General features: G+C 37.2%; 1 protein-coding gene across 1 annotated transcript in view; it reads right to left on the bottom strand.

The window, feature by feature from the left end:
• The window catches only part of LOC150080130 (histone H4 transcription factor-like), a 242316-nt gene that overhangs the window by 137511 nt on the left and 89828 nt on the right, over positions 1-14977 (bottom strand). The window contains exon 3 of the mRNA XM_090382061.1: positions 9384-9604. Coding sequence (XP_090238187.1) covers positions 9384-9604 — 221 coding nt within the window. The remainder of the gene's footprint in view (positions 1-9383; positions 9605-14977) is intronic.

Genomic DNA, 14977 nt, shown 5'->3' with positions numbered 1-14977 from the left:
TCACAAAGGAGGATCAAAGGCTGACACAAGTAATTATAGACCTGTTAGTTTAACTTCGGTTCCAGGAAAATTAATGGAGACACTGGTTAAAGAAGCACTGCAGGATCATCTGGACAAGAATTCAGTTATAGCTCAGACACAGCATGGTTTTGTTAAGGGCAGGTCTTGTCTGACCAATTTAATTGGATACTATGATGTAGTCACAAAAGAACTGGATGCAGGGAATAACTTTGATATTATATATTTGGATCTTAGAAAGGCTTTTGATACTGTTGCGCATGGACAACTGCTGCACAAATTGGAGAAGTGTGGCATTCGAGGCAAATTGCTGCTATGGATAAAGGGATGGTTGAGTGGCAGAAGACAGAGAGTGGTAATCAATGGACACTGCTCAACGTGGACTAATGTTATTAGTGGAGTTCCTCAGGGTTCAGTGTTGGGTCCATTGTTGTTTTCTGTATTTATAAATGATATTGATGATGGTGTATCAGGCTTAATGTCCAAGTTTGCAGACGAAACCAAGGTTGGCATGGTTGTTAAGGACACTACTGATACTATGCTGCTGCAACAGGATCTGGAAAGGTTGAGCAGATGGGCTGAGAGGTGGCAAATGAAGTTTAACATTGACAAATGTAAAGTACTACATACGGGAAACAGTAACCCCAGATCAACGTATCAACTCTGTGGTACTACGCTGACAGTGGTAGAGAATGAAAAGGACCTGGGGGTAATTGTGCAGGCAGATATGAAGTTCTCTGAGCAGTGCAGACGAGCTGCAAGAGTAGCTCATGGTGTCTTGTCAATGATATACAGGAATTTTTCTAGCAGGGACAGGGATGTGATTATTCCCTTGTATAAGGCATTGGTCAGGCCACACCTTGAGTACTGTATACAGGTCTGGAGGCCTCATTTCAAGAAGGATGTAGAGCTGCTGGAACGAGTACAGAGAAGGGCAACAAGATTAGTGAATGGAACAAAGGGTTGCTCTTACGAAGAAAGGCTTAAGTTTTGCAAATTACAGAGCCTGGAGACTAGGCATCGGCGAGGTGATCTGATAGAGGTGTATAAGGCTTTGAATGGCTTGAGCATGCTCAATGCCGATGGGATTCTTCCTCTAGCTCAGAATAATCACCTGAGAGGGCATAAATTCAAATTGAGGAAGGACGGATGTCGGATAGATGTGCGGAAATTTGCCTTTAGCCAGCGGGCAGTTGGTTTGTGGAATAGACTCCCATCGCTTGTTGTTGAAGTTGCTAGCCTAAACAAATTTAAGGCTCAGCTGGACAGGTATTTCGAACGAACGGAGGGGTGAAATGGGAGTAGTGGTTGGTTTTTTTTTTTTTTTTTTTTGGCTGATGCTGAATAAGCTTGCTTTCTTGCATCATATGCCTCTACTAATGCTAATCGTCGTTAGATCCCTTATCCTGCATTTCACATTGCTTCAAGTATTTCTTTGGTATCCCACTGATTCCAAATGCTTTTCCTCCTCTTAATTTCTGTTAGTGCATCTTTGACCTCTGTTTCAATTATTTCTGGACCCAATTCATCCTCAATATCAACCTTATTCTCTCTCCCTATAAATCATCTAGTTAGTTCAGTAAGTTCATGTATTTGGTAAAGCATCTAAATCTTATTCCCATCTCCATCCTCTGCATTCTGTTTTAGTCAATTTTTAAATTCATTATTTAAAAACTTCACCATTTCTAACATTAAATCATATCTTCCTTTTATTTTCCATACTCTAATTCCCTGCACTGCTTCCTTAGCCATTTCTATTTTGCTTCATCTGTTCTTCTCAACCTGTTATTTTACTCTACATTTCCTTTTTCCACTGCTGTGTTCCCATTCTTCCATTCATCCATTTCCCCTACAACCCAAAATTTTTGGCTCTAGTTCCTTTCTTACACGTTATTACTTTATCACTGACCCAATAACCCTATTCCTTATTTTAATTCCATTCTTACAGATTATATGGGCTACAAAACTTGGCAAAACTCGTGCTTTATGGCAGTGAGGAATATCGCTGCAAGCTGGAAAGATAGCAATCAAGCAATTCACTATAAAGGGTTATTGGAAAAACTTTGCCACAGTTAGTCCAACCCCAGGGTCTTGAGCTGGATATCATCATTCTTCTCTTTCTTGGTGACTCCTTTCTACTTCTCTCTCTCTCAGGGTAACCCGGGAATAATTTTTTCTGGCTGGTGCAGCATAAGCCTCAGACTTCCTTGCACCATATGGCTGATAATAATAATAACCATAAAGACAGAAAAGGGGTGATATAATGATGAAATAGCCAGTACTCCTTCAAAGAGCTTGAACCTCAAAAGTGTTGGAGAAATCAGGATGAAGTTGGAAGGATCAATAGGAGTCACAGAGGATTCCAATCTCAATATTCAAAGAAGCAGCAATATTGTCAGAGGCCTTCACGACCACTGTTTGCTAAGATTCTTTATGATAAAAAGAAGGCAACTCATCAGCTTCCTTTTTACTTTCTCTTTTCTTTATATTTCATTTTAAAAAATCAAATCAGTCACAAATCTCAGATTATTAAGACAATTAATGTTTGGTTAAAGTACAGCCTTCAAAGAACACACTGCATACATTAACAGATGCCTGCCAACTCTTGTTCCCCATAAACTTTCTTTTGTGTTGTTGTTATTCATTTTGCAGCTTACTTTTGGGTTATGTATATGTATATATATAACCCAAAAGTAAGCTGCAAGATGAATAACAACACAAAAGAAAGTTGGAGGGAAATAAGAGTAACCACTCTGTTGGCAGGCATCAAGAACTGTGAATCTGCAAGAGCTGATACAAACGCAGAAAAGTATAGCAGCAAAGAACAGAATAATACAAAGACATTCTTTTCTGCAGTTGCAAAATTCTTTTCTGGGCTGCAGTTGCAAAATTCTTTTTGCAACTGCAGCCCAGAATAACGCAAAATTGACGCCATTACATAAATTCTAAACACAAATACTAACTCTAATACTAACTCCAAGATTGTGAGAATTTGTGAAAATTCTAAAGAAAGTTTGTGAAAATCAACAGTAAATCAGTTGGCAGGCATTGGCTGCTGTTAATAAAATATACACAGTAAATTTCATAATTGACCAGAACCGATCAAGAGGTCTGAATATAATGCAAATATGCAACTAAATTATTAGAAATAACATTAGAACCAAAAGAAAAATCTAAAAAAATAATAAATCATAGCTCAATTTTTGAAGCCAAACAAACTGAAATAATTTACATTTTGTATTTCAATTTTTTCTCATTTGTTTCAGATTTTTAAGTGTCTGTGTTTAACTTTCTTATGCCTTTCTCAGTCATAGAGGAGCAATGGTCACTTCATTGCCTACAAGAAGGGCACGACAAAAATGCAATGCTTAGGAATTCACAGTAGCTGTGCCACTTCCTGACAAAGTGGTTATTGTGGTTTCCACAAACTTTCTTTGTGTTATTATTTATCTTAGAGTGTGCACTTACATTTGCTTTTAGGATTTGTATTGGTAGCAGCAAAATGATGCAAGAAGCAAACTTATACAGTATCCGCCAAAAAAAAAACCCCACCAACAACCTTTTTAATAAACTGCCGAATCCTTATACATCTTATCGTGCAACCATCCATTTCCAATATAAATTGTGTGCGTGAGAGAGAAAGAGAGAGATCCAAGAAAGAATATGGACACCATCAGCATTTAGTTAACTCCACCCATTTAAAGCTGTAAACAATTCAGTCAGGTCTTCTCACAGATGACTGGTTTCCAGACTAAATTTAAAAAAGGATAAATTTCAAATTGCTAATGAAATATGTGATCAGGTTTCTAAAAATTACTCAGTGGTTACAAAGGCTGATAGATAAAACAATATCAAAACAGTATCAAACAAAATAATTTTTGGAGCAGAGAGTACTAATTACATAAGTTTTTAAAACAGACATACTTTTCTTACACGTCACATATTGGGTTAAATGCAATATAATAACGCACAATCATTATCAAAAGACAACCTAACAGTGGACAGATACTTAAAAAAGCCAATGCTAAAGGCACTGATCTGATGTTAAATAGAGAGCATTAACCCTTAACCAACAGAGAACTAAACAGATAGCAGTATTAGATGTTTAACATGTGCTCTACTATTGACACATCAAATGGAACCCAAGTTATGTGTCATGATGTGTGTAGACATTAAATGGTCAATAAACAAATGATATAAAAGCAAAGGCACATTAAGTTAACAACTGCTTGATGTTGGCACAGTGAAGTTTGCAATATTTGCATCAATGCTTCGTTTTTGTTTATTGTCAACTATGTGCTGTAAAGACTTGGCACATGGATTTGTTCTTTTCTTGAGTTGAGGGGGGGAATAAACTTTTGATAAAACTGTAAGGTTTGTTCCACAACTAGTTGGGTTGTTGAAGTACATTTTTCTTTTGGAGAAGTGGTCCTATACAATTTGCACAGAACTACTTCTCCTAAAAGGGCCCCCCCCCCTCTTTTTGGAACACGGGTGAGAGAAAAGTCGAATTGCACAACGGGACCAGCGTTAGTTGGTTTTCTGTATATGGACATTTGGATTTCCTTTGGTCTTCTATGCAATCACATATCTAAGAATGGAGGGATAGATATTTGCTTTTAGTTCCATTTTAAGGTTGACGGCAAAGTAGAAGGAGCTGAGGTCATGTAAAATTGTGATGGTCTTCAAGTCTGCCATTCCAGATGATGACAACGCTGTTCCACTGAAGGGTCACTGAGGTCTAAGACAGAGGATTCAGTAGTCATAGATAGGACATGCGATTGTTTTAGTCGAGAGCTTGTCAAGCAATTGTTTTGTCATAGTTTTGCTCCTTCTAGAAGAATAATTATAAACACTGAGTCAATATTAAATGATATGAGTTTTATTTCATTTAAGTTGTCATTCCAGATGATGACAATGTTGTTAACATACACTATATTCAAAAACGTTATGAGTCTGTATTAAAAAAATATATTTAAGTATTATTCTGAGAGAGGATGCAAGAGAAGCATAGAAGCACGACCTTTACAGTCCCCCGCAACCCAAATAGTTGGCCTTAAGTTGCTTTCTCGTATGGACATTCTTTATATACAGGTGACCCCCACTTAATGCTGATAATTCGTTCCGAAAAAACAGAGCGCTAAGTGAATCCACGCTAAGCAAGAGCCGCATTCCCATAAGGTAACATATGTATTTGTGAGTTGCAGTCAGTGCCACAGGATATTTCCTAATCAATAATAAATGGTAGTGAAAAGATGCACAAATTAGGTCAAAATAATTAATATTCAAATATCTGTACATATAGAATATTCTGCATTACATATGTATATAATTATGTGGTAACTACTTGTGCATCAAAATTAAACATAAAATTACAATTAAAATCATGAATTTAATTTATCTAAATTGATTTTAATTGATTTAATTTAACTGATGAATTTAATCATGAAATATGTGTCGATTTTGGGTTGTAGTTTGGCTTTCTTCCTGGTAAACTAAAAGGGGTTTTAATTTAAAATCCCCCGCAGCGTTACCACCCAACAATAAAGTCAACCAATCCTTCGCCACTCTGAAACCTGGCATATTTTTTTCTTCTTTCAATATGAAACTTCTTTTGGGCATTTGTTTCCAAAAAAGTCCTGCTTCATCTATGTTAAAAACTTGTTGAGAAGTATAAAAACATAATACCCCTCTTCAATAATTTTAACAAGTTCTTTTTTGAAAGTTTCGGCTCCTTTATCTGCACTTGCGGCTTCTCCCTGGATTTTAAATCTATTCAACCAGCCCTTACTAGTTTCAAATGGTTCCACATCTTTTTTTTTTAAGTGAGCTTTCTTCAGATCATCATATAGGCTAAACTTCAACCAGCCCTAACTAGTGTCAAATGGTTCCACATTTTTTTTTTTTTTTTTAGGTCAGCTTTCTTCAGATCATCAATATAGGCTAATCTCTCTCTGTCTCTTTTTTTTTTATAATATTTAACTTAACTGAATTCTGCGCTGGATATTATCTTCAATAAAATTAGTTAAACATCTCTCCACTTCAATCCTAATAGCCGGCTTAGCCCTAGATGCTTGCAATGGAACAACTGTCTTTCCCACTGATAAAATTAATTCTTTATTTTTATAACTGTTCTTAAAGGTAAACCTGCCAGTCCTAAATTATGGCACGAATTCGTTTGTCATTGACTAGAATTGATTCGCTTCAAAACATCTAATTGAATTTTCAAATTCAGTCTTTTTCTTACATTTGTAGTCTTCGTATTGCATCCAGACGTTGTTGCTTTTTCATTCTTAACCGCCATTATTAACTCTTCGTATATGTAACTGCATTGGTTGCATTAATTATGATACAATGTTCAAGTAAACTGTCTGTTAAAGAACGATGTCTAATATTGTACTGAGTGATGACTAGACTTCGGATAAATGCATATAACGCAAATATTACAAGCAATATACTTGATAATTTTTTAAAATGCTGATCTTGGAACTATGTAAAAAGTCACTGTACTGCAATTAAATTAGCATGTGAGAAAATTTAACTGAGCGTGGGAAAATTTCTCAAGTTGGCACGGGAAACGTTTTAATGCTGTTTTGTTATTCGTTTTCAAGCTATCGACTCCATCAGATGAAATGTTTTTGTTAAATATGCCAAAAATGCTGATAAAAGAGCATTATAGTGATCTGTGACAGCATTATAATCAGATACCGGTTTATAATAAGAAGTGTTATAGCGAATCAGCGTAAAGTATCTAAGGGCCTTCTGTATAATGCCTAACATCACTATCAGAAACCAAAGAAAGAACAGATCAACGTCAAGTTGTGTAAAGCTGGGAAAAAGTCCCGCTGAAACACACAAAATGTTAAAACTTCTTATAGGATAAGGCTCTATCCAAACAAACATTTTCTGGTCTAAGCCTTTTAAAGAGGGCAGAGAGGATGTAGCACACAATCCTCCAATTGGATAACTGAAAACCTGCAGCTTCAAACTGGTAGACAAAGTGTGCAATTTTCTAGAAAGTGACCACCAATAAACACTGAAAATGCTAGCAAGTGAGTTAAATGTGAATAAGGATTTGATAAGGTCTACAATCACCACAGACTTGGGAAAAAGAAAAACTGATGCAAAGTACACTGGTTGAGAAACAACTCAGACAACTGGATGCTTAAAAAGATTTTGTTCAAACAGCTGATAGTGAACCTGGCTTCCTAAATAGCATTATTACTGGGAATGAGAGCAGGCCCTTTTAGTATTATTTGAAACCAAATGACAAATTGTAGAATGGCAAGCACAAAGATCACCAACACCAAAAAAACAAGTGTTTTCAGAAAAAGTATCAAACACATGCTAATTGCAGTCTTTGATCACAACAAGATAATGCATATGAAATTCTTTCTAGAACCATTCTCCTTACTCCTATGACTTGACTCCAATAGACTTTTTTTTGTTTCCCAAGTTGAAATCACTGAGATGCAGATTTGATAATGTTTATGATATTCAGAAGAATATGACGGCAAACTAAATATCATCACAGCAGTCCAATTTTCCAAAGTTGTATGAACACAGTAACAAGTGTATTTGGTCCCTTGGACACTATTTGGAGTAATAAAATATTTTCCTTATCCTTATTTGAATTCAGTCTCATTACTTTTTTTTTTTTTTTTTGGTCATACTGCATATATCCCCAAAATCTGGGTTTGAAATGATAATTTTAAAGAAAAAAATGCTTAAATTCAAGTCATAAATACTAAGAACATAGAGAGGGAGTGCCTCATGCCAAGGCCAAATTTTTGTGAACAATAGGCTCCACTGAAGAAGGCTGTCTCACTGAGGTGTCAATAAGGTCGAAGAAATCTATAGGCAGAGGGCAGGGTTGGCTTAAGTAGATATGACTGTCAAGGGATTGTTTTAGCCACAGTTCTGTTTCTTCAGGGCAACTGCTTATAAATATTGAGTCTACACAAATGATAAAAAGGGTTCATTTGGTTCAAATTAGATCTAGTTAACTTTGTCAACTAGGTCTTGGCTATTCTTTATGGCCTGAACAATGGCAACTAAAGTTTAATAATTCTAAATTAACAGTCTAGCGAGGAGTAATTAACCTTCTGGCAGTTGGAAGAGTATGATAAGGGGATAAGATATAGCTTGTGTAAGTTTTTATTTGTACATGGTTAACAAAAAATCAGGTCTCTACAGTTGGGAGGATGTGGAAAAAGGTCAAATGGTTTATGAGGGAAGGGAAAAAAAAAAGGCTTAGAGGATACAGCAAAATATGAAGCTTATTATACAAACAGGCAACCAAGAAAGCACACAGTATCCCAATAACGATTTATCATAACTGCAAGCTGGGAAAAGTATGTAATTATTCCCCTATATAATAATGCAATAGTGAGACAATGCTCGGAACACTATTAGCATTAGCAGAGGCATATGATGTAAGAGAGCAAGCTTATACAGCATTAGCAAAAAAAAAAAAAAAAAACCCCACTTCCCATTTCACCCATCCATTCGCTCTAAAAGTTTGTCCACTTCTTCCTTGAATTTATTTAAGCTATCAACTTCCACAACAACAGTAGATGGAAGTTTGTTCTTGCAATCAACTACCCGCTGGCTAAAGGCAAATTTCCACACATCTATTCTACAACTGTCTTTCTTCAATTTGAATTTATGTCCCCTCAGGTTTGTAATCTGAGCAAAAGGAAGAGTCCCATCAGCATTCAGCTTGCTCAATCCATTCAAGGCCTTATACACCTCAATCAGATCACCTCGCAGGTGCCTAGTCTCTAGACACTTGTAGAACTTAAAAGCCTTTCTTGGAAAGAGCACCCTTTTGTTCCCCTCACCAGTCGTGTTGCCGTGCTCTGTACTTGTTCTAGCAACTCTAGATCTTTCCTAAAATGAGGCTTCCAGACCTGTATGCATGTACTCAAGGTGTGGCCTAACCAATGCCTTATACAAAGGGATAATCACCATTTTATCCCTGCTAGCAAAATTCCTGTAAATCATTGACAAGACCCCATTACCTGTTCTGGCAGCCTGTCTACACTGCTCAGAAAACTTTCATATCTGACTGACAGGGTATGACGGCTGTACCTAATAATATAAAAACTTTTACAGAATAGGAGTACTAACTGCTAGTACTAGTATATATATAAGGTACATGTAATAAAACATGTTTTGTTGATCTAAACGAATATATATTTATTTCAACAAAATATATACTGTTTAGATCCACAGTTGAGAACCTTTTTTGAAAGAAGGGCCCTTACAAAGAATAACTTAGGAGATATTGAATGAAAAGCTGCAATGGTGATTTGGAGAGTGAGGGGAAAAATTAATAAGAAAGGATTTCAATTTATACTTACATCACAACCTTTCCAACAACACATTAATTTATCTGGAAGCTCTGGGATACAATTATGTGTGTGCGATTCCAATGAGCAATTTGCTAAGTTCTTTCTCCTCTGCAAATTCTTGCCATAACATTTAATTTTGGTATGGAAGGCATGAAATGCTACATGCCGTATGAGTTCTGTCTTTGACCTCGTAGTAGCTCCACAGTCACGCCACCGGCACTGGACATCCCCTAAATAGGCAGGTAAAAACAGAGTTTTCATATATTAATTTATTATATATAAGGTACGTGTAATAAAACATGTTTTGTTGATCTAAACGAATATATATATATTTCAACAAAATATATACTGTCTAGATCCATGGTTGACAACCTCTTTTGAAAGAAGGGCCAAATCAACAAAGTCTACAAAAAGTAAAATTAAAGGAAAAATTTAAAGTAAAATTTAACTGGGAAATTTTTAAAAAGTTTAAACTTAAAATAAGCAATTTTAATATTATTTCAGTATTGATAAAAACACTAATTCCATACTTATAACATTTGAAAAAATGCCTGACGTCTACATGGTTATTTTGTTTTTGTAATATCAGTTGATCCATCAATTTGCATATTTGATACTTCTGCAGAAATAGGTTGATTCATTTTTTCACAGTTCTAGATGAGAGAGGTAAATCGTTATTTTTTTTTTTTAAAGATATCATCCTTATTTCTAAAATATTTAAAAGAGAATTCTAAAAGTATTACACATACAGTTTTTTAGAAATTCACTATCTGTGAAAGGTGTTCTTGCTTTTGTGATTAACAAAGATAATAAAAAAAACTTATTTCTGTTGTAGTTGATGATCACTTCATGCAATTTGAAAAACAACTTTGCCATATACTTCATCAGTTCATCTGACATCCATTTAGGATTAAACCTTGAACAATATTTCTTAGTTGGTATGTAAAGCCTAGTAGCTTCCAAGATAAGTTCTTTGAATGCTTCCCATTTTGCATTTGCTGCTGATAACATCATCAGTTGGTCCCACTGTATAGAATTTAAATACTGTCTCAGTCCATCATAGTCACCTTTACGAAAGCAATAACCCTTCCCTTTACCCCTAATGGTAGTTACCTCTTTGAGTAAATCTCACTTCAGCACACTGTGATCACTGCCACCTAGTGGTTCATTTATCTGCAGATTCTTAATGCATGAAGAATCACTGCTGATAATCAAATCAAGAGTATTCTTTCCTCTAGTTGCCTCCCGAACATGCTGATGTAGAAAACAATCATCCAATAAATCCACAAAAGCCTTGCTAGTGTGTGAGTGACCAGCCCCCAAATTCCAGTCAATATCTGGGAAATTAAAATCTCCCATTATAAGACTCTCTGATTTACTGGCCCACTCTATTTACCTGTACAGTTTCTTATTATACTCATCAGAGTCATTAGGCCTATAGCACACTCCTACTCTCAATTTTGATCTCCCAATGCTTATGTCATACCAAACTGACTCGACACTGCACTGTCCAACGATGTCCACTGGCTTCACTTCCTTGGATTTTATGTATTTCTTAACTAATAGCATAACCCCTCCTCCCTTCCTATCCAGTCTATCCTTTCTGTAGATGTTGTACTCCCCAAATTCCAGTTCTGCATTCCTTATATCTGGGTGACACCACGTCTCTGATATCCCAACAATCTCTGCCTTTGATGTTTTGAGCAATACCTCAAATTCATCAAATTTATTTACTAAACTCCTAGCATGCACCTATTTCTATTCTTAGCTACCCTAACACAACCCATGTGTTTACTTGTACCGCAATGACTCCTGGCAATCTCTGAAATATCCTGCATCTTGTTTTTCAGGCTTCTGCTCATTCCAATAGAAGCAGTGCAAGAATCTCTTTCACCTCTGCCAGTGACTACTGTTAATCTATTCATCTTTGTCTCCCCCCAAGCTAGCAGTTTTCCGACCCACCTAAACATTGCCTCGATAGCAACAGCAAATATCCTTGCACCATTTCTATCTTTTTTTTTTTTTTTTTTATGAAAACCCCAAACACGAAAGTTATCAAAACCTATAGTACTTAGTACCGTGCATGGGCTGAAGGAGAAGTATGGGGGAAAGAGGATGCCGGAAACTTTGCTCTAGAGACTAAACATGGGTTTCACCACTTCAAGCCTCCAATATCTAAGTGTATCCCATCCCTGCAGAAGCAATCTCTCCTGTTAACAAGTACAGTCCAGGCTGAAAAACATTCTACCCCTTGAGCCTTGCACAATCTTTCCAGGGCCGAAATGATCGACAAGGCTCTCATCATATACTCTCTCCTGTCGTGTCTGGGCAGAATTGCAGACACTTTCAAATTCAATCCTATTTCACGGTTTTTTTTCAACGGTGACCTGTACTTGTTAAGCAATTCTTCCGGTCTCCTACTCTTGAAAATCTTAGTGCCAACGTGTACAATTATATCACCTTTTGTGCCCTTAAAAGATGATATCTGCTCTACAACGTCATCAACCTTTGCCCCTGGCAGACATACCCTGGTCCTGTTCCACCTATCCTTTTTACAAAGCATGTTCCCGGTTTCCCTGACAATAGAGTCACCAACAACTACTAGTTCCTTTGGGACCAGCGCATTCTGCCTTGGGGGGTTGCCGCTGTGTTGCGCGACGACCAAGTGCAAGCTCTGGCGTTGATGTGGGCAGCTGAGAGCTTGATGGGCCCCTCAATTTAGTTCCTTCGAGGGCATCCACCCTGTCTTTCAAGCTCTCATATAGGCCCATAAGAACGCTGAGTTGTTGCCTGATTTCGATACACTCCTAGCATCGTGCACACACACAAAGACATCCCCCATGGCAATATCACGTCCCATACCTGACTGTTCCACAAACATCATGCAAGCTGTGCATTTTAGAAGGCTGTGATTCAGAAGGCAACTGCCCCCCTCAGTTCTCCTCTGATCCACAGCACTTCCATTAGCTTGAGCCTTTTGTTTTGCTGTTCTGGTCTGAGTCATGATTTCTTTTAATTTAAATAAAATTTCAATTTCAGTTTATAACCCTAACTTATCTCCCAACACAGTTATAACGGGATATATATATATTTTTAGTGTCAAGTATTAATTATCTCCGAGTTCCCTTTATATAACTTCCGTATCAGTTATGTATTAATTAATTATGTTATTTATTTATTTAAAAGTACAATTTAAATGCCAACGAAGTTCAACTAGTTTAATAGATTTTACTGATCACTGAAAATATTATAACCTATACTATACTAACGCTACTAGGATATATAACGATTGTATGACAAAGACAAGGGCGGGAAGTTACGAACGATAATCTATGGACACTTAAGTATTAATTAACTTTCAAGAAGAAACATGCATGGGATACATACAAATTAACACATGACACAGAAGCCTATGATAGATACAAGTTGATCTGTAACCAAGTTACAAAGGAGGTTAGGCAGGCGAAGGCAGATTACGAGAAATCTTTGGCAAGGGATGCAAAGAAAAACAGCAAAGAGTTCTTTACTTATGTAAACTCTAGAAGGAAGGGGATGAATCAGATTGGTCCACTTGATATCAATGGGTCAACTGTTGATGATCCTTCTCAGGTAGCTAACAAACTAAATGAATATTTTGCATCGATATTCACACATGAGGAGTTATTTAGTGAGGGGAAAGCCAGAGGTGTATTCAACTCTAGCAGTAAGCTAGAGAATCTTGTAATAACTGAGAGTAAAGTGGAGGAGAAATTGTTGAAGATAAACACAAGAAAGTCACCCGGGGTGGATGAGATCTATCCAGTTATATTAAAGGAGGCAGCAAAGGAAGTAAGCAAACCCTTAGCCATAATTATGAGAGGTTCCTTGGACTCAGGGGAGGTACCCACAGACTGGAGATGTGCAAATGTGACCCAAATTCACAAAGGAGGATCAAAGGCTGACACAAGTAATTATAGACCTGTGAGTTTAACTTCTGTTCCTGGAAAATTAATGGAGGCACTGGTTAAAGAAGCACTGCAGGATCATTTAGACAAGACTTCGGTTACAGCTCGGACACAGCATGGTTTTGTTAAAGGGAAGTCATGACTGACCAATTTGATTGGATACTATGATGCAGTCACAAAGGAACTGGATGAAGGGAATAACTTTGATATTATATACTTGGATCTTAGAAAGGCTTTTGATACTGTTGCACATGGAAGACTGCTACACAAATTGGAGCAGTGTGACATTGGAGGCAAATTGCTGCTATGGATAAAGGGGTGGTTGAGGGGGAGAAGACAGAGAGTGGTAATCAATGGACACTGCTCGTCGTGGACTAATGTTATTAGTGGAGTCCCTCGGGGCTCAGTGTTGGGTCCATTATTGTTTTCTGTATTCATAAATGATATTGATGAGGGTATATCAAGCTTATTGTCGAAGTTTGCAGACGATACAAAGGTAGGCAGGGTTGTCAAGGACACTACTGACACTATGCTGCTGCAACAGGATCTGAAAAGGTTGAGCAGATGGGCTGAGAGGTGGCAAATGAAGTTGAACATTGACAAATGTAAAGTACTACACATGGGAAACAGCAACCCCAGAGCAACGTATCAACTCTGTGGTACTACACTGACAGTGGTAGAGAATGAAAGGCACCTGGGGGTGGTTGTGCAGGCAGATATGAAGTTCTCTGAACAGTGCAGACGGGCTGCAAGAGTAGCTCATGGTGTATTGTCAATGATATATAGGAATTTTTCTAGCAGGGATAAGGAGGTCATTATTCCCTTGTATAAGGCAATGGTCAGGCCACACCTAGAGTACTGTATACAGGTCTGGAGGCCTCATTTCAAGAAGGATGTAGAGCTGCTGGAACGAGTACAGAGAAGGGCAACAAGATTAGTGAATGGAACAAAGGGGGTGCTCTTACGAAGAAAGGCTTAAGTTTTGCAAATTACAGTGTCTGGAGACTAGGCACCAGCGAGGTGATCTGATAGAGGTGCATAAGGCCTTGAATGGTTTGAGCATGCTCAATGCTGATGGGATTCTTCCTCTTGCTCAGAATAATCACCTGAGAGGGCATAAATTCAAATTGAGGAAAGACAGATGTAGGATAGACGTGTGGAAATTTGCCTTTAGCCAGCTGGTGGTTGGTTGGTGGAACAGACTTCCATCCCTTGTCGTGGAAGTTGATAGCCTAAATAAGTTTAAGGCTCAGCTGGACAGGTATTTTGAACGAACAGAGGGGTGAAGTGGAAGTGGTTTTTTTTTTTTTTTTGGCTGATGCTGCATAAGCTTGCTGTCTTGCATCAAATGCCTCTACTAATGCTAACTTGCTGAAATAGTGTTTTCTTTTGTAATTCTTTAACAGCTTTTTTCCTGCTGACACTTTTTGATGAACTCGAAATGTTTTCCTTGAAAATGTCATTCAATATTGCTTCATTTATTGTTCTTAAGTCATAAATGAAAAAAATTGAAGACTCCTATTACCTTCTATAATTTCAAATTTCATGGGGCCTCTTTTTGCCAGCTATTTTTCTCTTTCTTGAACTCATGCCAATATCAATGGTTATATCACGAATTTAAAATACAAATATGCATAAAACATGAGCAAAACTACTAAA

This window comes from Mastigoproctus giganteus, chromosome 9 (assembly GCF_048544385.1).
Source record: "Mastigoproctus giganteus isolate SK-2022 chromosome 9, ASM4854438v1, whole genome shotgun sequence".
In the NCBI taxonomy this organism is placed as follows: Eukaryota; Metazoa; Arthropoda; class Arachnida; order Uropygi; family Thelyphonidae; genus Mastigoproctus; species Mastigoproctus giganteus.
The sequence above is the reverse complement of the archived record's forward strand: the minus strand, read 5'-3'. Positions and strand labels throughout refer to the sequence as shown.